This window comes from Leopardus geoffroyi, chromosome B3, assembly GCF_018350155.1.
Source record: "Leopardus geoffroyi isolate Oge1 chromosome B3, O.geoffroyi_Oge1_pat1.0, whole genome shotgun sequence".
Classification (NCBI taxonomy): Eukaryota; Metazoa; Chordata; class Mammalia; order Carnivora; family Felidae; genus Leopardus; species Leopardus geoffroyi.
In genome coordinates this window covers 109,436,522-109,459,293 of record NC_059337.1, presented here as the reverse complement: position 1 = coordinate 109,459,293, position 22,772 = coordinate 109,436,522, and the positions used below count along the sequence as shown (strand labels likewise).

At 35.9% G+C, this 22,772-nt stretch overlaps 1 protein-coding gene across 1 annotated transcript in view; it reads left to right on the top strand.

Annotated features, from left to right (window-relative positions):
• Window positions 1–22,772, top strand: part of KCNH5 (potassium voltage-gated channel subfamily H member 5) — a 302,237-nt gene that overhangs the window by 219,115 nt on the left and 60,350 nt on the right. The window contains exon 9 of the mRNA XM_045451190.1: window positions 11,322–11,574. Within this exon, the coding sequence (XP_045307146.1) occupies window positions 11,322–11,574 (253 nt within the window). The remainder of the gene's footprint in view (window positions 1–11,321; window positions 11,575–22,772) is intronic.

The following is a 22,772-nucleotide window of genomic DNA, read 5'->3' as shown; positions in this document are numbered from 1 at the left end:
AGTGGTTGGGAATGGTGACAGTTATGATTTTCCATATTGCATTTTATCATATAAAGGCGCATACACACATACATCCACACATAACATATACAAATGTTAGGCAGGCAGATGGATAGATTTCCATATATGTAAATACCATGTAATGGCTACTCAGATGAAGATAAAATTTTTATCACCCTAGAATGCTATCCCATTCTAATTTTGTCAAAGCAATTACTGTGCCCTTCTGAAGTAACCACTATTTTAAAAATTGAGATGTAATTCACGTTATCATAAACTTCATCATTTAAAAGCATATAGTTCAGTGGTTTTGGTGAATTCACAATGTTGTGAATCATTATCCAGAACATCATCATCACCTCAAAAAAAAAAAAAAAACACCATTCTATCAGCAATTACTTTCTATTCTCCCCTTCCTCTAAGCCCTTGGAAAGGACTAATCTACTTTCTGTCCCTATAGATTTGCTAATTCTGGGCATTTCATATAAGTGGAGTCATAAGATATATAGTCTTTTGTGACTGGCTTCTTTCACTTAGCATGCTTTCAAGATTCCTCCTGTTGTAGTGTATATTGGTACTTCATTTCTTTTTATGACTGCATAGTATTCTTTTGTATGGATTTGCCACATTTTCTTTTTTCCATTCATTAGTTGATGTGCATTGGGCTGTTTCCTGTAACTGGTATTTTGATGCCGAACTTCATAGAAGTGGAATTATACAGTATATATAAATTATTCAATTTCATGGATATTGTTCATTCTACAGCTAATGGGCATTAACTTAGGGTTTGTTCTAAGTTTTGGCTATTATGAATAAAGATATAAAATTCTTGTACATGTCTTTTTATGAATATCTTTATACATTTCTCTAGTGTATATACATAAGAGTGAAATTGATGGGTTATGGTATTGATAGCAATTTAGTTTTATTAGAAGTTGTCAAGGAGTTTAGAAAAGTGGTGACAACTCCACTAGAAAACGTGAGAGTTCCAACTGCTCCACATGTTCTCCAAGTCTTGGCATGTTGTTGGCCTTTTACATTTAGCCATTATGGTGCAGGTGTAGTTGTATCTAATTGTGGTTCCAATTGGCATTTTCCCATACTTAATGGTTTTGAACACCTTTTAAAATCAGTGGCCATTTAGATCATCTATCTTGTAAATTGTTCACATCTTGTTAGTATTTTATAAAAAATTGGGTTTCCATCCTTATCCTATTGACTTGTGGGAGTTTTTCATATATCTTGGATAGGACTCCTTTGTAGGATATATGTATTATAAATATCTTCTTTCAATCTAAGGCCAATCTTTTCATTTTCTTAACTTTTAAAATTGTATTTATTATACGTGTTATGTTTTCATTATATTTATTATAGTCTATACATTGTTTCTTACCTTTTGCTTATGATGAATTACTGCCATAAAAAACTCTAGAAAGCATACTTGTGCATATAAATATTCAAATAACTGTACCCTTTTATCTATTCCAGTGGTCCCAGAGAGCTAAATTCCTGAGGCACTTTACTTACAGTGAAGGACTTAATTTACCAGAAAGCTTAGTCTGATATTGCTATCCTATTTCAACTACATATAATAACATAACAGGCTTTATTCAATAAGAACACATTGATCGAGGTCTAGTCTGATGAATGTCAGCATATTGGGAGAGTGACTGGAAGAGCTTAGTGTTCTCTGAAAGATTCCTGATTTTATAGTAAAGTTATCTTACATATAAATACACCAATAGCTATATCTAGGCACCACATCTGTAATCTATATATGAGTGTTAGAGCTGTGAAAAAATGTTGCAGTGTGATCCCAATTGTTCAAACATTGATACTCTGTCTTATTTTACTGTTTTTCTTCCAGTTAATAATCTCCCAACCTTTTTAAGCAACATAAATTTTTAGCTATTATTTTATATATAATTGATTTAATCTATCTGTATATACACATGTATATATAGACATAAATGTGTATTGGCACTAATATATATTCTTTTATACAATCAAATAATCAGATCTCAAATTCTTTTTAGAATTAAATGCAATATAAATGACCGACCCACATATCTTTTGCTTCATTTACTACTCTGACTTCTTTGGACTACCTTTACTTTCTATAGTTGGTATAAGCATATATATGTACACACACATATATGGGTAGATATATTAAATTGCATAAATAATTTGAAAGAATACTGATGCACATCTTCTGGAATTTTAGTTTGCTCTATTGGAAGAAAAGTAGGTTGAGACACAAGCTTTCACAATCATAATCATTCTAGAAATAGCTGTCACTATTGGTTTAACAGCTCGATTTTTGTTTCATTCATTCTCTTTAGACAATACCTATTTGTTTAAAAATAACTTTTTAAAAATAAAAATGTATATATTTAAAGTGTAAAACATGATTTGATTACATATACATAGTGAAATTATTTACTATAATCAAACTAATTAACATATCTATCTTCACATTATTAACATGTGTGTGTGTGTGTGTGTGTGTGTGTGTGTGTGTGTGTGATTTTTTAAGTAATCTTTTAAAATTAAAATATAATACTAGGGCGTCTGTTGGTTAAGTGCCTGACTTTTTGATCTTGGCTCGGATCATGATCTCATGGTTCATGGGATTGAGCCCCACGTGGGGTTCAGCACTGACAGTGCGGAGCCTGCTTGAGATTCTCTCTCTCTCTCTCTCTCTCTCTCTCTCTCTCTCTCCCCTTCTCCCTCTCCCTCTCCCCATCTCACACATGCACATATGCACATGCTCTCTCTCAAAAATAAATGTTAAAAAAATTAAAATATATTACTGAAGTGTGGGAAAATTATATTATAAATGAACAGCTTAATAAATTTTCACAAAGTGAACAAATGTGTTTAGCCAGCACCCCAACACCTCATTACTGGAAGTCCTTCCATGTTTTCTCCAGACATTAGCCAGCTTTGCCCCTCCACAGTAACCCATATCTTGACTTCTACAACCATATATTGATTTTGCCAGTTGTTGAACTTTATATAAGTGGAATTATGTAGAATATACTCTTTTGTGTTAGGCTCTTTTCAATCAACATTGTGTTGCTGAAATTGATCTATGTTATGTGTAGTTGTTTCTTTTTCCATTTATTTTTTTGCTGATAACAGTCCATTGTGTGAATATACCACAATGTATTTATCTATTCTAATGTTTATGGATCTTTGTTTAATTTTCTTTTTTTTTTTAATATTTTTTAAATTTTATTTATTTTTGAGAGACAGAGAAAGACAGAGCATGAATGGGGGAGGAGCAGAAAGAAAGGGAGACACAGAATCCAAAGCAGGCTCCAGGATCTGAGCTATTAGCACAGAGCCTGACACGGGCTTGAACCCACGAACCATGAGATCATGACCTGAGCCAAAGTTGGACACCTAACCAACTGAGCCACCCAGGGGCCCCTTTTTGTTTAATTTTCAACTTGGAGCTATTATGAATAGTGCTCCTACAAATGCTCTTGTTTATGTGGTTTGGTGCATATAAACAGACATTTCTGTTAGGCATACACCCAAAGTGGAATGGAATTGTTGGGTCTTAGGGTATATATATATATATATATATATATATATATATATATATATATAAACTTTTGTCGGTATAGTCAGGTAATGGAAGTACAAATTCACTTCTACCACAGTATATGAGTGGGTCATTCTTTTAAAGAAGCTGGAACATTATTTATCATAGGTGACTTTAAAAGGATCATTGCCAGATTGTTTCCAGAATTGTTTCCATTCTTCTGGATAATTCAGTCAAATATATTTTAAAATATATTTCTAAGTTTAGAAAATACTTTAACATGTGGAAAAGCATTCTCTTTTTCACTTTTTAAAAATTTTGGATATAGTTGACATACAATGTAGAATATATTTTCAGGTATACAGGTTAGTGATTTGACAAGTTTATACATTATGCTATATTCACCACAAGTATAGCTACCATCTGTCCCATTACATTGCCATTACAATATTGTTGACTGTATTCCTTATGCTCTGCTTTTTATTCCCGTGACTTACTCATTCCATAACTGAAGATCTGTATCTCTCTCTCCCTTTCATCCTTTTTGTCCAACTCCCCACCCACCTTCCCTCTGACAACCATCAGTTTGTTCTCTGCATTTATAGTTCTGATTCTGCTGTTTGTTATTTCTTTAGATTCCACTTGTGAGTGGAGTCATATGATATTTGTCTTTATCAGGTTGACCTATTTCACTTAGCATAATACCCTCCATGTCCATCCATGTTGTGACAAATAGCATGACCTCATCCTTCTTATGGCTGTGTAATATTCCATTGTGTGTGTGTGTGTGTGTGTGTGTGTGTGTGCATGTGCGCATGCCATATTTTCCTTATCTATTCATTTATTGATGGACACTTGGGTTGCTTCCATGTCTTGGCTACTGCGAATAATGCTGCAGTAAACACAGGGATGAATATGTCTTTTTGAATTAGTGTTTTCATTTACCCTGGGTAAATACCCAATAGTAGAATTATTGAATCATATGCTATTTCTATTTTTAATTTTTTGAGGAATCTCCATAATGTTTTCCACAGTGGCTATACCAACTTACATTCCTAGCAACAGTGTACAAAGTTTCCTTTTTCTCCCCATCCTCATCAACACATATTGTTTCTTGTCTTCTTCATTTTAGCCATTCTGAGAGGTGTGAGGTGGTATCTCATCGTGGTTTTGATTTGCATTTCCCTGATGATGAGTGATGTTGAGCATCTTTTCACGTGTCTGTTGACCATCTGTATGTCTTCTTTGGAAAAATGTCTATTCGGTTGCTCTGCAAAAGTATTCTTATTTAGTCAAATACATGCACATGAAAAAGTACACACATGAGATTAAGAATAGAGAACAATAGAAAATCTAAATTTTATCAGAGCCCTAAATTTGGAAAGGTAGTGGTCTAGAACATTAGCACCTTTAACAAGCTAAAAAATCGTAACAATTGCTATTTGTTTCTTTTTATTGCTCACTTTACTGCAGAACCAAAACTATGAAGAATTTGGTAGAATGGGCTCACTACATTTTTTAAACAAAATCTTAAGTCTCACTTTTGTATATGTGGTCTATTTGCAGAAAATTTGTCTCTAAAGTGATACCTATGAATTTTAACCTATAATCTCTCACTGATCATATCAGTCTTCTGTTGCTAAATATGACCTTTTACTTTTAAATAATGGAAGTTAATTTGCTTTGGTTTTATTTCATTACATTGTTCCTGAGTTAATTCCTTGGAGGTTTGGATACCCCAGAAATTGGCAGACTAACCTCCAGACAGCTGCTCTCCCTTGGTCCTCATGGCTGCCTGGTTATACTTGAAAAAAAAAAATAAGGTGAACCTTTTTTCTTCCCATAAAATGAATGAGAATTGAATTTCTGTAGCGAACTTTACTTCATTTGTTGGCAGTCTTAGAGCTCCTCATTCCCAAGAAGGATTGTAAAAGTGTTTTATGTGCAAATGTCACTTGCCTTACTCTCTCCACTGCTTTTCACTAATTTAATACCAATTCGGTTGGATCCGTGAGGGGAGATTAATTAGCAATGCATAACTTAATTGCATCAAAGGAAGCAGGGATTTTGAAGAATGTCAGTGGTAACTTCATTGCCTATCAAAATGTCATTAATACACTTATTCCTTTGTCCTAAGAAAGAGAACGGGGGGGGGGGATCATCTTCACTTATCAATTATTATTAAAAATAACTGTCACTATATTACCCCTGATATAAGATTTTGTAGATAATAAAAAAAAAACAATTTATTTTAGAGCAGTGAGAAATGTCAAAAGGGGCCCTTGTTTTGTTCACTACTTTCAGAAGCTTAAAATGGAAGTATCACCATTATCCTCATTTTCACATTAGAAATTTGTTGTAGATTGAATAAAAGCAGTCAGTCTGTTGTCACTAAACTAGGGAGTAGTGGTAGGAGACCACCTTCACTAAGATTAAATAAAGCTCAACATTCTGTCTCATTACAGTTCCATATACAATTCCATACAAGCCATGTACAATTCCATTTTTTGTTTCAGGTAAAATTGCCTTTTCTTTTTCAAATGCAAATGAATGAAAAATTGAGGGGAGGGTGATTATTAAAAAGATGTAAGATAGTCTCATACACTTCTGGCTTAGAGAGTAATTTGCTGTGCCTTTTCTGGGAAATAAGTTGGCAAGATCCTTGAAAATGTTTTTATATTTTGCCCACTCACTTTTCTTCTAAAAGAATCTGTCCTCAGACAATCTGACAAAAGTACAGAGTATTTGTTGTACCTTGATTTATGAAAGGGAAAACTACAAATCTTGATATCCAATAATAATGCAGTGGTTAATTGTGTTATAATTGTATGATGGAGTATTATGCAGTGATTCAAATTATGTTTTTAAATCCGTATTTCATGGCATGGGAAGTGATTATAATGTGATATAAACACAGGAAGAAATAAAGGTTTGGAGAGTCAGGTTTCACGAAAATGGTATGTATGTATATAGATATGTAAGTAATGGAGAAATCTTATTTTCTTCTTTATAGGTTTTTGATTTCCTACATTTTATATAAGCATTGTTAAAATGCATGTTTAAGTGTATTCAAATAATTAATAGTAGAGAGGATAAAACCTTGTTCTTTGGGCTTTGTATAGTCAACCATTTCCTTAGAGAATCTTAACTCTTTGGCTTCTAATTCAAGTTTTTAGGCTTGCTTTTCTAAGCTTTTGCAACATTACTAGTATCATAATGGATAAAAGTGATGGGGAAAATGACATTTATCAAATATGTTTACTCCATGCTAATATATAGCTCAGGTCCTTTTCATCTATACACTGAAACTTATATTTCAAATAAGATTACTTCCTTTTGGCAAATAGTAATGAGATAAATAATTTGTCAGTGCATCCTTATGTCTTCATCCACACACTAAAATACGGCAATACATTTATCTGAAGCTGAAATTAAAGTGTTTAGAAATGGAAACAAATCTGCAAGGAAATCTAGGCTGCTCTTTGGTGGTGGTGGTGGTATGCACATCAGTGATTTCTTAATAAAAAAGCCATATTTTGATTAATTGGACATTAAATGATTTTCATAAATCAGCATCTATATTTTTTGTAGTATTCAAAGACCTAGAAAACATAAAAGAGTGCCAGATTTCACATTTTGTTCCTGGTTGAGCTTCGTTGAGGAGCATGGCTTAAAAACTGGAACCCAAAGAGTTTTGGGTTTTGCTAGTAACTTATTGAGAGGCCTTGAGCAAATCACATAAACTTTATGTTATACATTTGCCTTATCTGTAAAATGGGGCACTGGACTAAGAATAGTCATTTTTTTTTTAATTTTTTTTTTCAACGTTTATTTATTTTTGGGACAGAGAGAGACAGAGCATGAACAGGGGAGGGGCAGAGAGAGAGGGAGACACAGAATCGGAAACAGGCTCCAGGCTCTGAGCCATCAGCCCAGAGCCTGACGCGGGGCTCGAACTCACGGACCGCGAGATCGTGACCTGGCTGAAGCCGGACGCTTAACCGACTGCGCCACCCAGGCGCCCCTGAATAGTCATTTTTTAAGCTATTCATGACTGGAAGCTCTAGGGATACAGGCACTGAAAGTTTTGCTCTTGGATCTGGAGGACGTGCATAGTAGCCCACATGTTAACAAGTGTATAACCAACTCTTACTAACTACGAGTTAAATGAATGACTATATGTGTCCTCGGTATCATAAATCAATGAATTTCAAAAAGTTTCCTTCTTCAGACCATGGCATTTTTTTTCTTTTTCCAGGGTTGGTTGCAGAATTCTAAGAATGACTCCTTGTATACGGCTATAGCTCTTCCAAAGAGAAAATTTATCCATTGTCTTAATTAAGAATTTATAACTATCCTGACATGAAGAGGGGATACTCATTTTTAATATGAATATTTTCTACTGAAATGTAATTTCATTTGTTTATAACTATAAGATACCCAGTAAGGACCTTATCCACAAGAGATTGCATATGACATTCAAGGCAGAGTACATTGAAATTAGGACTAATGGAACAGGTGTTAGAGTCATCTTGAATGATAATTTTATCACTTAAAACTAAGTTTTGTCTTGCCTAAGACACTTGTCAGTGCCTTCATTTACAGAAAAAATAAGCTATACTCATATTTCAATGACAGACACAGCATGTAAGGCACATGCTCTATCTAAGGATAGGGAATGAGCTTGCCACTGGGTGTGACTTTGGTCTATTTTAACTTAGTTTTAACTTGTCACTTTATGGCATTTGAACTTTAGTATATGGCACCTATAAAAATAATAAATGAATTAGTGTCATAAGTGAAGTGAAACAAAAAAGGGAAGATGCAATTAATATGTAATAAAAATCCTCTTTTGATATGCCACTGAACAGAGAATATTGCTTACATTGGAGGATTTCATTTGAAGCATGAATCCTGAAAGACATAATTAAAAGGACATAAAATGACTGCTAACCAAAATGAATCCAAAACATTAAAAATCCTGTAAGGTAAATGGAATAGAAACAGAATGGTTCATTTTCCCATTAAGCTATTCAGTATAATGTTTATGCATGTGTGTATATATTTTAAAATTATTTTTACTTTTTGGCTTTTCTAGCACTAATTTCATTTTCAACTTGAGAAAAATACTAACATTAGCTAGTGCTTGAAATATCTTCAGGTTCATGCTGAGATATTTCCTTAATTTTGCCTAGAATCTCAACAGCCAAGATACAGAATTCAGAATAGGGTGGAAGATAAAAAAAAAAAAAAAAAGAAAAGAAAAGAAAAAGAAAAAGAAAAAAAAGTATATTGTTTTTCCAGAGAGCTAAAGCAACAATAAACTTTGTAAGAATATTCATGTTCAAGGGGCGCCTGGGTGGCTCAGTTGGTTAAGCATCTGGCTCAGGTCATGATCTCATGGTTCATGAGTTTGAGCCCCACATCGGCTGTCTGCTCTCAGCACGGAGCTCTCTTTGGATCCTCTATCCCCCTTTCTCTCTGCCCCTCCCCCACTTGAGCTCTCTCTGTCTCTCTCAAAATAAGTAAACTTGAAAAAAAAAGAACAAAAAAAAGTACTCATGTTTGATAGGGGTAATAAAAGCCAACATTTCTTTAGTCCTGGCCATGTGCAAGGCTAAACTGTGCTAAACTCAAGCCCTTTCATTTAATTCCTGCAATGGGACTATGAAATGAGCACCATCATCCCATTTCACAGGTGAGGTTTCTAGAGATAAGACAACTTAGGCTACAGAGGTAGTAAGTGATAGATATGCACTCAGACCTAAGTGTTCTCGAGCCTTATCTTTTCCTACCTCTAAGCCATAAGTAATGACTCCTAGGCAACATGGGCTCCCATGTCACCCTGTCCATGTCCTGTCCTAGCACTTTTCTCATTGTATTTTAACTTTTTGTACATGTCTTCCTCCTGCTACTTTGTGGCTAGCTCCTCCAAGGCAAAGACAGTGTCTTATTAATCCTTCTAGTTCCAGGGGCTTACTGCAGGGGTGCACCCCATCATTGGAGTTGAGTAAGTGCCTATTGAACCAGTAATGTCAGAAGTCATTAAAGATTAATATAATAAAGAAAACATTACATTACTATGGAAAACAACTGATGTGGAAGGAAAGTGCTAATTGCTTCTAAAGTTCTGTTAGGCATTCCTTTCTTCAAAGATGAGATTTTTCAGGATAGGTGAGTTGATCCCTACTCCCTATAGGAATTATAAGGAGTATTAAAAAAGCCACAGAGTTGCTTAAGTGATACAAAATAATATGTACGGTATTAGGAAAGATTAAGGGAAAGGATACTGGAAGTATAATTTAATTAATGGTCTTTACATTTATGATGGACTCATCTTCTACACAGGAAGGCAACCAACTTTTCATTGATCATGAGTCCCGAGTAAAAGGAATATCCAGGATATTTCAAGCCTTAGGTAATTTTTTTAAAGGTTAAAATGTATGTAGTACAGGAAAGAAACACATTTCATATTAAAACTTTATTCAGTATAATTTAATGGGGAAAGATCAGCTTAAGACTTCTATTTGAAGGGCTGAAAGCCTATCAGAGAAAAAAATTTCTGACAAGGAAACTTACCCAAGGGGGCTGGGAGAGGATTCTAAGTGAGTTTTTACACACATCTTTCAAATGGGTGGTACTGACTTCTGTAATTACATCTTGCTTTATGATGCTCTGATTAGATGTGGTGATGGTGTCCATTTTATTCTGGGTCATTAATTGCCCTGTCTGAAAGCTACAGGCAATAAGAACCTTCTAACCCTTCGGTAGAGAGCTATCTAAGCATGTTTCTGCCAGTTGTGCCCTCTTCTGAAGGCTGCCTGTAGCTTGAATTTTCCTGTTTCCCTTGGCAGTCTGGAGTCAAAGACCAGTACAAGCAAGGTTGCCAGGCAGTAATGTGCTCACCTTGCGGGCACCGCCACTCCCAATTGCATAAATCCTACAGAAGACTAGTGAATACCTTTTTCACTCCTTGAGCATAAAGTTATTTATAAAATGAAAATTTTTAAGAGTGAAAATAGACACATCAAGGGTAGAGTTTTATCAGCCAGTGCCCGCATGTCAAGTTACAAGGGTACTTTTGTTGATTTTGTTTTCTTATAATTGATTAATATGAATCCACTTCCCATATTGAGTAAATTACATCATACTAAATTTGGTTTTAGTTATGAAAAAAATTCTAAAACAGAGACTAGACTAAGATGAAAGGTAATACCCTATTTTAGTTGGCTCTTTGATGAAATTATATCAAGGTTTTTTTCTGAGACTCTTCCTAACCACCTAAGACTCTGTTCTTTCTTAATGTTTTATTTATTTTTGAGAGAGAGAGAGAGAGAGAGCACAAGCCAGGGAGTGGAAGAGAAAGAGTGGGACAGAGGATCTGAAGCGGGCTCTGTGCTGACAGCAGTGAGCCCCATGTGGGGCTTGAACCCATGAACCGCGAGACCATGACCTGAACCGAAGTCGGATGCTCAACCGACTGAGCCACCCAGGCGCTCCAAGACTCTGTTCTTTCTATGGAGAGATCCATACCACTCTCAAAGTTTTACTGTGTGATGCTGCATTGTAACACTCCATATGCTCATCAGCCCATCTCCCTGGATAATTAGGTCCTTGAGAACAGAGGTGTGACTTTTAACTTTGCATTCCCAGCATCTAGTACAGTATGTTGCCGACTTTGTCGCAGCTACACATTTGTTGGATGACTTTTTTACTGAAATAGCCTTGTTTCTTTTCTTCTCACTTCTTCATTTCTCACTTTCTTCAGGTTCTCTCCATCTGTCCCAAGGACATGAGAGCTGATATCTGTGTTCATCTAAATCGGAAGGTTTTCAATGAACACCCTGCTTTTCGATTGGCCAGTGATGGGTGTCTGCGCGCCTTGGCGGTAGAGTTCCAAACGATTCACTGTGCTCCTGGGGACCTCATTTACCATGCTGGAGAAAGTGTGGATGCCCTCTGCTTTGTGGTGTCAGGATCCTTGGAAGTCATCCAGGATGATGAGGTGGTGGCTATTTTAGGTACTGTGAACTTTCCTAATGTAGTAGCAAATGTGTAACAGTTTTAGAGATTTTGCTTCTCAGGTTTCTTAAGAGAAATTTCCTCTGCTTGGTGACTTTGGAAATTGGGTCACTAATGAGACAATGAATCTTAGTAAAAACTAGTAATGCTCTTTCAGCAAAGAACATTAGTATTGGTCACAGCTTAATGGGCTGCACAAGGGTTTGATTAAACTTTCTTTGGCAATAGTAGGACAATACCTTTTAGACTAGAGCTGGTCATAGCCTAAAGTGTCTGTACCTCCATGTTGGTAAGGTGAAAATGGCTTGTGGAACTATTTTCGGGTTGCTAACCTAGAATGATAGTCTCAGAGGGGCAACAGAACCTGTCTAACTCAATACTTTCTTTTAGATATGAGCAAAATGAGGACCAGAAAAGTTTAGTGACTTTCCCAGCTAGTTAGTAAATGAGTTAGGACTTGAGTACAGATCATCTTATTCTAAATATTTCTGCCTCATTCATCCACAGCAGAACTAAGTAATGAGCTGAAAGTGATGAGGAGGTAAATGAATTCAACCCATTATGTTAGAGTAATCATAGTGCAAGTAAATTTCAGTTTATAAAGCTTGTTCTATCCATTTGTGAACCAAGAACAAATATTGGGCTAATAATAAAATTAAATAAAAAACTCAGAGACCCAGTAGATTGTTATACTAACAAAAAAGAGGCAGAGATAGAGTATGCAAATAACAACATTTTAAGAAATTACATGTTTGGGGCATTGTAATGTGTATATTAGTTAAAATATGCTAAATGATATTTTATTTTATTTTATTTATTTTATTTTATCTTATTTTATTTATTTTTTTTTTTTGAGAGAGAGAAAGAGAGCATGCACATGTGCAGGGGAGAGGCAGAAGGAGAGAGAGAGAGAATCCTCAACAGACTCCACTCCTAGTGTGGAGCCTGATATGGGGCTCAATCTCAGGACCTCATGACCTGAGCTGAAATCAAGAGTTGGTCGCTTAACCGACTGGGCCACCCAGTGCCCCTAAATATTTTAGGTTATTTCTACTCAGAAATCTGTAGCAGTTTCATGAAGTCCACATAGGTATAAAAAGAAGCCATAATGAGGTCAGAGAGAATCAGCCCTTGTTTTTCTCTCAAGTAAAATAAGTTAAAATTGCAGGATGCCAACTCCATTTTCATATTTTTCATGGCTTGTATCTCATGAAAAACGAGCTCAATTTTTAAACTATTGGATTTTTTTTTTTAGCTACTGAGGTCAATCTACCATAGCTTGAATGCCACTTACTCTTGTAAGTAAAAGATTGGACTTCTGTGTTTTAGAAGCTACAAAAGTAAAGTCCAGCACAAAAATGAATAACTGATTTCAAAAAGCACAATTACCTGAAATAAGACAGAATTTAGTATTGAGAAGCAGTGAGCCTTCATAGGAAAATAGGTTCAGTAAAATTAGTAAGAGTTAGAGAAAATGGTTCAGGGTTGCAAATGACGGAACACTATTGAGAAATAGCATTACAGTTAAGGTGAGATTTCTTTTAGGAAATATTTTTATTTTTGATTTTTGCAAGAGAAATTCATATAGCACTTTAGAGTCAGCACTGTGTTTAATGCTACTTAGTGGTTGTTCTGCTTTGTTTCCCGGAGAATAAAGGCGTTCTATGTAATCCTTCATAAAAAGTGTGTATTTTGCCAGAACAATCCTTTGTGGTAAAATGAAGCATATACACACCACATCCATTCTTGTTTGCTTAAAGAAGAGGATAAAACAGGTGTATTTTCTTTTCCTGCATGTTCATGTCAATGGTGGGTGGGAGAACAGGCATCGGATATATTACAGTGAAGCGTGTGCCTTGTGATAAGTTACCTCAGCTGTGTACTCATTGTCATTTACTTTGCCCCATTTTCTTCATTACAGCTTCACCTTGGTAACTTATTTTCTAAAAAGAAGGATGGAGAAAGCCCTGGGTGCAGTGCCGCTGGGTTGGGTTTGTTAAGCTGGAATCATTTGCTCAGTGAGACAGACAAAATGCATTTTCTTTTCATTTTAAAATAAAATGGTAGCTGGTTTTGCACAGTGACACAGTGAAAATGAACACAGGGCCCCTGAGTATTGGACCAGTCTTATTATATATCTGTCACATTTTATTTCTTTGTGTGCTTTTGTTTATCTTCTTCAAAAAAGTCTTGGGATTCAGAGACTTTTCATCTTTTGGTTTAATGAATCAAATTATATGTACATCCCTCTTCCCTGGAAACTTTTCTTTCCTTTTTTCCATGGGCCTCTCACAAAGATTAATTCAGCCAAAGGGCAGTAAGAGGATTTTTATTTAAAAAAACAAAAACAAAAAACAAAGTTTGACCCGGAAGTGATCTCTCAGGGTGGAAGTAGGTGGGCCAGGCTGGGAAGTGCCATAGTGGCAGAGGCCACATGGGCTGGCCAGCTGCCTTGGCACCATGGGGCCAGACAAAAATACTGTCTTACAGGAGTCTGTGGTTTGGATCAGTGATGACAGGACAGATGTGGTGATTATCTTTGGGAACTCTGTCCTGGTACCTTCTGCCAATCTGGGTTTATTGGAGAGACAGTCTGAAGACATTGTGGACTGGGAGGGTGGACTCCTGGAGAACTTCTGCCGGAGAGGGAGCACGAGGGCATTGTCGGATTGCCCTTGTATTCACGCCATGTGCAGGTTCCACCCTGGAGGCCTCTGAAGCCCTGCCTGGAACCTACCCTGGAACCTGCCAGGAAGGTTTTTCCTAATAGCCAGCCTCTTGATTTGTAGATCCCCACTCTGGCTCCATTTTGTGACTTCTTAGTGTGGTTTCCGTTGAGTACGCATGTGTTTAGACTTTTCTAAAGTACTTTTATGATTAAAAGAAGGGTGGCGGGCGCCTGGTGCCTCAGTCAGTTAAGTGTCCCACTCTTGGTTTCGGTTCAGGTCATGATCTCATGGTTGGTAGGTTGGAGCCCCATGTGGGGGTCTGCATGGGTTTGGGATACTCTCTCTCCCTCTGTTCCTCCCCCTTCCCCCTCTCTCCCAAAAATAAATAAATAAACTTAAAAAAAAAAAAAGGAAGGGTGGGAGGGTTATTTAACACTCAACATACCTTAACAATGTTTTAAGAGAGGGAGAGGAAACGAGAAACTCAATAGTGTCACTCCTAACATTTTGGTGACTGTCCTTTCCTTTTCTGCTCTTTCTGTTTCTCTTCTCCTTCTTCTCATTTTTTGATAGCTTAATTTTGACATAATTACAAACTGAGTGAAAAGTTGCAAAAATTATCAGGGAGTGAAGTTTGATAAATATCTTTGGGTTTTCTTTTTAGTAAGTTGGTTAGGTCTTCTGCTGGCATACTTGGGTAGTTATTACAGGTTGGGTCTCAGACCACCACAAAAAATCAAGTATCTCAATAAAGTGAGTCAAGTGAATTTTCTGGTTTACCAGTTCATATAAAATTTATGTTTACACTATACTGTAATCCATAAAGTATGCAACATTATGTCTAAGAAAAAAGTATATACCTCAGTTAAAAGGTATTTTATTACTAAAAAAACTGCTAACCATCATCTGAGCTTTCAGGGGGTCACAATCACTGGTAGCAAGTCACTATAACATATAATAATAAGGAAAAAGTTTGAAGTATTGTGAGAATTATTAACGTTTGAGTCAGAGACACAGAGTGAGCAAATAGGGGTGCCTGGGTGGCTCAGTCAGTTAAGCATCAGACTCTTGGTTTTGGCTCAGGTCATACTCATGGTTTGTGAGTTTGAGCCTGGCATTGGGCTCTGTGCAGACAGCACAGAGCCTGACTGGGATACTCTCTCTTCCTCTCTCTCTGCCCCTCTCCCACTTGCATTCTCTCTCTCTCTCTCTCTCTCTCTCTCTCTCTCTCTCTCTCTCAAAAATAGATAAATAGATACAACCTAAAAAAAAAAACACAAAGTGAGTAAATGCTGTTGGAAAAATGATGCTAAATAGATCTGCTTAACATGGTGTTGCCACAAATCTAAATTTGTGAAAAACACGATATATGCATGTTAAAGTGTCTTATTATTAATGTGTTTTATCTGTGCCTTCTTGTATCTCCTGTAGTTTGTGCTGTCTCATGGTTGCTGCTGTGTTATTTGGTGCACAGATATTCATAACTGTTGTATCTTCATTGTGAATTGTGGCTTTTAGCATTGAAATGTGTCCTTTTTCATCAAGTCTAATGACTTTTTGCCTTATATAAGAGACAGAAAGAAAAAACATGTCTCACATCCGAGCATAGCTCAGAAAAATGAAGATTTACCTCAGTTGGTCTGATAGGAGAAATAAACAGGATTTTCTCTCTTTTACATTGATTCGTTTGCCAGTTGAAAGGTAGAGAAGGGAGGTCATTTTAAAATTAATTAAAATTGCTGAATCCAAAGAACAGGTGCAGTTTCATTCTTTTGGATCTTTGCCTCTCAACAGTCTCTTGGTAGGTACATAATTCTTTAGTGTGTCAAAAATGCTAAGTGTTTAATGAATACGTTCTGAACCATAACTAATTAGTGGAAAGATTAAAAATGTAGTCAACAAAATGCTTTCTTTTTTTAACGTTGAAGGATGGCTTCAAGATGTTTTTCTAAATAGGGCAGGTGAAGATAATTGCTTTTCATGTCTTTTTCCAAGTTGAAGCTCTTTCAGTTCTTACACCTCCACCTTTTTCTTTTTGACCTTCCCACTTTTTATGAGACACAAAACATTCCAAATTAAGTTCATGATGCATATGTAATATTTTATATTCTTTAGTATCTTCTTGCTTTTTAGTTCCTACCCTATAATTACCTAATGTGAACAGATTTACTGGTGTGGCTAAAACAGCCAGGTTACTTTTGAGTGTCTCAGTGAGGTATATTGCATCTTTAAGGGCTATATAAATGACATTTCCCTGTGAATGAGAGACCTGGCTCCCAAGATATTTGTTTTGCTGCATTCACATTTTGTCTTTTCTGGGTCTGTTGATGATGAGAATCATAGAGCTGGAGTTCTTAATCTAAAACAATCTGTATCTAAGTCTTCTAATTGTAAATTCAAATTCCCGAGAAGTTATGCTTATTTATGTAGTTTGGATGGAGGGGTTAGATATGGTTATGGGGTTAGGGCAGGGAGCAGAAGTGAGGCAGAGAATGACAGAGTTAAATAACCTTAATAATAAAAAAATAATTTCTAGTACCTGAGTTAAGAGTTTTGTGTTATCAAATAAAACTTACAAATTATGGTGCTCAAAATTCAAAATCTGCTTATTTTTATTCCAAAAAGAAAAAAATTCTAAGATGTGAATGAATAATATTTTGCTATTTTGAGAATCTGCGAAAATGTGACTTTCATGCTACAGTTAAGATTTCTTCCCGTACTTGCTATTAGAAGTCAAGTGTTTCACACTTTAAATCCTTAAAAGGGCTTTTCCCAAGCCCCCAAAGTTATTTTCTTTTGCATCCATGTTTCTGTTTCGAGATGTTGACCTATGAACCAGGTAGGTTTGCTCTACATATTATGATGATGAACATGGTGAAGTCAGACATTTTTATAAAGGTCAAGCCAGTTATTTGCTTTAAAAAAATTACATGCTTGTCTTGTTTTAAACCTTCAAAGTAGTGATTCCGACATTATTTGTATGGTTCAAATTATATACTGTAGAGTTCTTCAGCCTGTAGATTTTTTGGATAAAATGCAAGTCTTTACAGTCTAGTAGTTTAGACTCAATTTCAAATCCTTTCCCAATCATCCTTCAAAACTAAGTCTTGTTGATTCTATCACCATCACCTTGTTATCTCTTTATCCTATCCTTAATACCCCTTCACATGGTGACTGCTTTTAAAAGCTTGGTCCTGGGCTGTGACTGCCATTTGAAAGGCCTGGAGAGCTCACAATCTGTCATCAGCTTCAACCTCCAATTCTTTGTTATGTGGCCACCAAAATATTCATTCTAAAATATAATTTACCATGTGGTCTTCTCATTAAGATTGACTTTTTAGCAACTTGAGGATAAAATGTAACTTTTAGCATGGCCTCTGAGGCCATTTTGTTCTTGTTTCCTTTCCAGCCTGACTTGAGCCATTACTTTGCCCTACTGTGTTTTCACACCATGTTGAATTGCAGGAAGTTTCCTGACTACCATTTGGGCATTTTGAACAAGGAGAATACAGCAGGCCAAATGTTAAATATCTCAGGTCACTTAAAACTCTTTAATAAAACACTCCTTCCTTGTTATACATCAGGAATTCCCAGTATCAAGAAAGAATCTAATTTATACCATGGTGATTGGCCATGGTAGGAAAAGTTGAAATTATTTCTTTGGAAGGGGACTTAGCTTTGATTCCTAAAAGTAGCATTACTTTCCCTATCAACTGGAATAAATAGTTCTGCAAGTCAGAATTAATTTTACTGAAAATAAACACTTAAGGAGCACCTGGGTGGCTCAATTGGTTAAGCATCCGACTTTGTCTCAGGTCATGATCTCACAGTTCATGAGTTCGAGTCCCACATTGGGCTCTGTGCTGACAGCTTGGAGCCTGGCACCTGCTTAGGATTCTGTGTCTCCTTCTCTCTCTGCCCCTCCCCCACTCATGCTCTGTCTCTCTGTCTCTCTCTCTCTTTCAAAAATAAGTAAACATTAAAACAAAATTTTAAGAAAATGAACACTCAAGAGTTAAAAGGGGCTTAAAGAAAGAAAAACCATATTTGTGGTTAGTAAATAAAAACCCCCTCCCCATGCATAAGTAAAATTTAAAATCTACACATACATTTTGCTTTTAATATTTCTTATCAAAAGTATATTTTTGAATAATGCACTTCAGCCCCTTTGAGAGGCTGATACAAATACCAATAGTCATTGAGTACTCATTATTTTATATGCATTATTATATCAAATCATTTAATCGACTCTGTGAATCAAGTATTTACTATAGTTTTAAAGATGAAGAAACAGAGGCTGTGCAGTATGGTATCAGGTGATTCACCCCAGGTCATACCTATTTTTTTTATTTTTTATTTTTTTTATTTTTTAAAATTTATTTAACTTCAAATAAGTTTTTTTAAAATATATGAAATTTATTGTCAAATTGGTTTCCATACAACACCCAGTGCTCCTCCCAACAGGTGTCCTCCTCAATGCCCATCACCCACCCTCCTCTCCCTCCCACCCCCCATCAGCCCTCAGTTTTGTTCTCAGTTTTTTTTTTTTTTTCAACGTTTATTTATTTTTGGGACAGAGAGAGACAGAGCATGAACGGGGGAGGGGCAGAGAGAGAGGGAGACACAGAATCGGAAACAGGCTCCAGGCTCTGAGCCATCAGCCCAGAGCCCGACGCGGGGCTCGAACTCACGGACCGCGAGATCGTGACCTGGCTGAAGTCGGACGCTTAACCGACTGCGCCACCCAGGCGCCCCTTCTTTCTGTTCTATGCCTTTAAAACATTAGTGGATAACACTTGGTGTTGTTATAGTCAAAGTCCATTAAAAATCACATAATTCTAAAACTGCTAGTGTTGTTCATGTATAAATGAATATTTTTATGCATATGTATTCATAATAAAGTTTATGAGCCTACTGCAATAATCAATCAGAGTGAAGGGCTGAGTAATGATAAAAGTGAATACAGGGATTAGGTCCATTCTATAGAAGAATCATCACATAGAGCCATGACTACACCAGACAGGGAACGACCTACGTTTCAAATGCTGTATTTTTAGGGATTCATTGGCTATATTAGATAGCTATACTCACTGATGAATAACTGAGATAACTTTAATGCATTTGTTTTATCCATTTCATTAACTCACCAAATAATGTGTTTCAAATTTCTTTTTTTTTTTTTTTTAATTTTTTTTTTTTTCAACGTTTATTTATTTTTGGGACAGAGAGAGACAGAGCATGAACGGGGGAGGGGCAGAGAGAGAGGGAGACACAGAATCGGAAACAGGCTCCAGGCTCTGAGCCATCAGCCCAGAGCCCGACGCGGGGCTCGAACTCACGGACCGCGAGATCGTGACCTGGCTGAAGTCGGACGCTTAACCGACTGCGCCACCCAGGCGCCCCATGTTTCAAATTTCTTAAAAAGCTCTGACTATAAAACCAGCACCTCAGGGGATCATACTCCCTAAATATACCATGGTCTGTACTACTCCTTTAATTATATTGTTACTTGTCATCTCTGTTTTGTCTTTACATTTTCCAGTTTCATAGTCTCTGAATCTTTAATTCACTCCTGTTTTACTGTCCTGTTTCCTGTGGTTTAGAAGTGAAATACTTCATAAGACTTGATGCAAAGAACTGAGAATATATAAATAGGCCAAACAACAACTTTCATGTTGAGTGTGAGCTTTTCTACTAATTTTAGGGCTTTGGGGGAAGGTTAGTTTTCTCAAGCCCTGAAATGTTTATAGCTGAGACTACTTGCACCCAGTGAGAGCTGACCTAAAAACTAGCATCAAATATCCTATAGCCACGAAGACGAACAGAAGGACCCAGATCTGAACTTGTGCAGCTACTGGATATTCCATGCACGATCCCATGTCTCTACAATCTGTGATTTCTGATTACTCAGTGTAGATATGCATAATATTCCTTGGAGAAGAACGTTAGTCAGGTCTACTGTGAATGGTAAATTAATTAATTGATTTACAAGACACATCTTCCAGAAGTGCCATAAAAGTTTATTGTGAATTAAGTGACTATAAATTGGTATAGAAAACTGGATAAAGCAAACACACTTTAAAATGATTGATTATATCAATGTCCAATTGATAAATCGTGTATCCTAATGGAAATTCTATGTTATACAACAATTAGTATTGCTTATTATGCAATGTGAGTTCCAATGCTGAGGGCCGAATTATCCACATTTATTAACTTTGCTATGCTTCTGTAAACTTCTTTTAAGAGGAGGAGCAGGGGTAAATTTTACTTTTCTTGAATCAGTTGGGATTCAAGTTGAGGATTTGGAGTTGAGGCCATAAATTTTAGTCTTTTTTTTTTTTTTTTTTGCCAATTTGACATAGAAAAAATATTATCTTGAAAATACAATTTGATGATTTTTAGTTGAATTACCATAGAGTTATAGATGTAGAGATACCTTAAACATTAGTTTTTGTTCATCTTGCTCGCTTTAGGGTCAAAGCAACAGGTGTTGATTCAGGTAGTTGAATAACTTGATCTAGGCCACACCATTACAGGTAGAGCCTCACATCTAACTTGAATGTCTTATTTCCCAATTTGTTCTTCTGTGTCTTTCTTCTCTCCCCTTTTTTTCATTCATATTTTTCTTTCCAAAAAATATCTGTTTAGCTCTTGCTTGAACTATTCTAGGAATTGGGGAATAACAAGAGTGGATGAACCAGAGAAAATTCCCTGCCCTTATGAGTTCATGTTCTAGCTTAATGCTATTCTTTCCACATCACAGGCTTTTTATTTATCCATGATATGAAAAAAATAAATAATTTAAAATTTTTGATAGAAATATGTATCAGACATATTTAACTTCAGCAGTTAGGTAAAATATGTAACAGACATTTGAATGCCTCCATAATTAAAAATGGTCTGGGGGCACCTGGGTGGCTTAAGTCGGTTAAGTGTCCGACTGCAGCTCAGGTCATGATCTCACGGTTGGTGAGTTTGAGCCCTGTATCAGGCTTTGTGCTGTCAGCACAGAACCCACTTCAGATACTCTGTCTCCCTCTCTTTCTGCCCCTACCTCACTCTCTGTCTCAAAAATAAATAAGAATACTTAAAAAATGATCTATGTTGGCAATGGGAAATTCATTTATATATGGGGTATCTTTTACTCATTGATGATACACTAATCAATCAATGAATATTCATCTATTATTCTGTAGATCTATTTACATATTTTATTAATTCAGTTTTATTAAAATAGGTAAGGAAATACATCTGTGAAAGTAGCTTGCTATTTTTAAATGAAAATTAGGCAGATTCATTAGAGAAAAATTTGGAAAACATAAAGTAGAAAGAAGAAAAAATAAACACATTACCTGAAGCCAGTTGCTATAATTATTTAAATGCATTTTCTTCTAGTCTTGTATCCCTTTGGCTTTTTTTAAATGTTTATTTATATTTATTTTTGAGAGAGACAGAGAGAGTATAAGTGGAGAAGGGGCAGAGAGAGAGAGAGGGAGAGAGAGAATCCCAAGCAGACTCTGAGCTGTCAGTGCAGAGCCCAATGTGGGGTTCATTCTCACGAACCATGAGATCATGACCTGAGCCAAAATCAAGAGTCAGACGTTGAACTGACTGAGCCACCCAGGAACTCCTCTTTTGGCTTTTAACACAATTTTAATTTCAGCAGTTAATTAATTTATCAATTAATAATAACATGTCCTCTATAGAATAACATAGAATAATAAAATACAGTATATTTGATTTTGTCATGAATATTTTATTTTAAGAAAATAAGAAAAAGTACTTTTAATTGATAATTACTTTAGTCTGGCAGTTTTGGTTTCATTTTTATGTAGTTTATTGTAGTTGTAACCAAAATTATATTATACTTTGCATCTTTATTTTTTCATTTAGTATTATAAGGTAAGCATTTTTGCACATTATTCCAAAAGACAGTTTTAATTCTATGTGAACTGATGCTTGATATGTAGATAGCTTTCCATAGTTGGATATTTTATTCATTTATTTGTTTGTCTTACCAATCTAGGGTTGTGACTGAATATTCCATGTATTGGTCCTAAATCTTGATTGATTCCTGGAAGTGAAATTATTTAGTCAAAAACATTGATTATCATTGTAGTTACTGCACATGAAAATCAGATAGCTGAAGAGTACTGAGCACTTATAAATAGGTCAGAGGCTGTATTATAAGTGATAGTTTGAGAAAGGATCACAGAAATGAATCAGAAAGAAGTAGAATCCTTCTTCTGTCTTTTCAAGGAAAAACCTAGTATAGAGAGTATAGCAGTGACGATAGAGTAAAAGGAACAAGAGGTACATGAAAGCAGCCCTTTAGAAGCCCTGTTACTTTCATGGCACCAGGGACTATGATAATATAACAGTTGATGTCTTCTGATTAAAAAATAATAAATGGAAATAATAAGACCATAAAACCCATCCAGTATCCATAAGGCAAAGAGAACCTACCATTTTGGTGCACTTGCTTTGTAGAGTGCATAAAACGAGATCATACTATGTGTATGGTT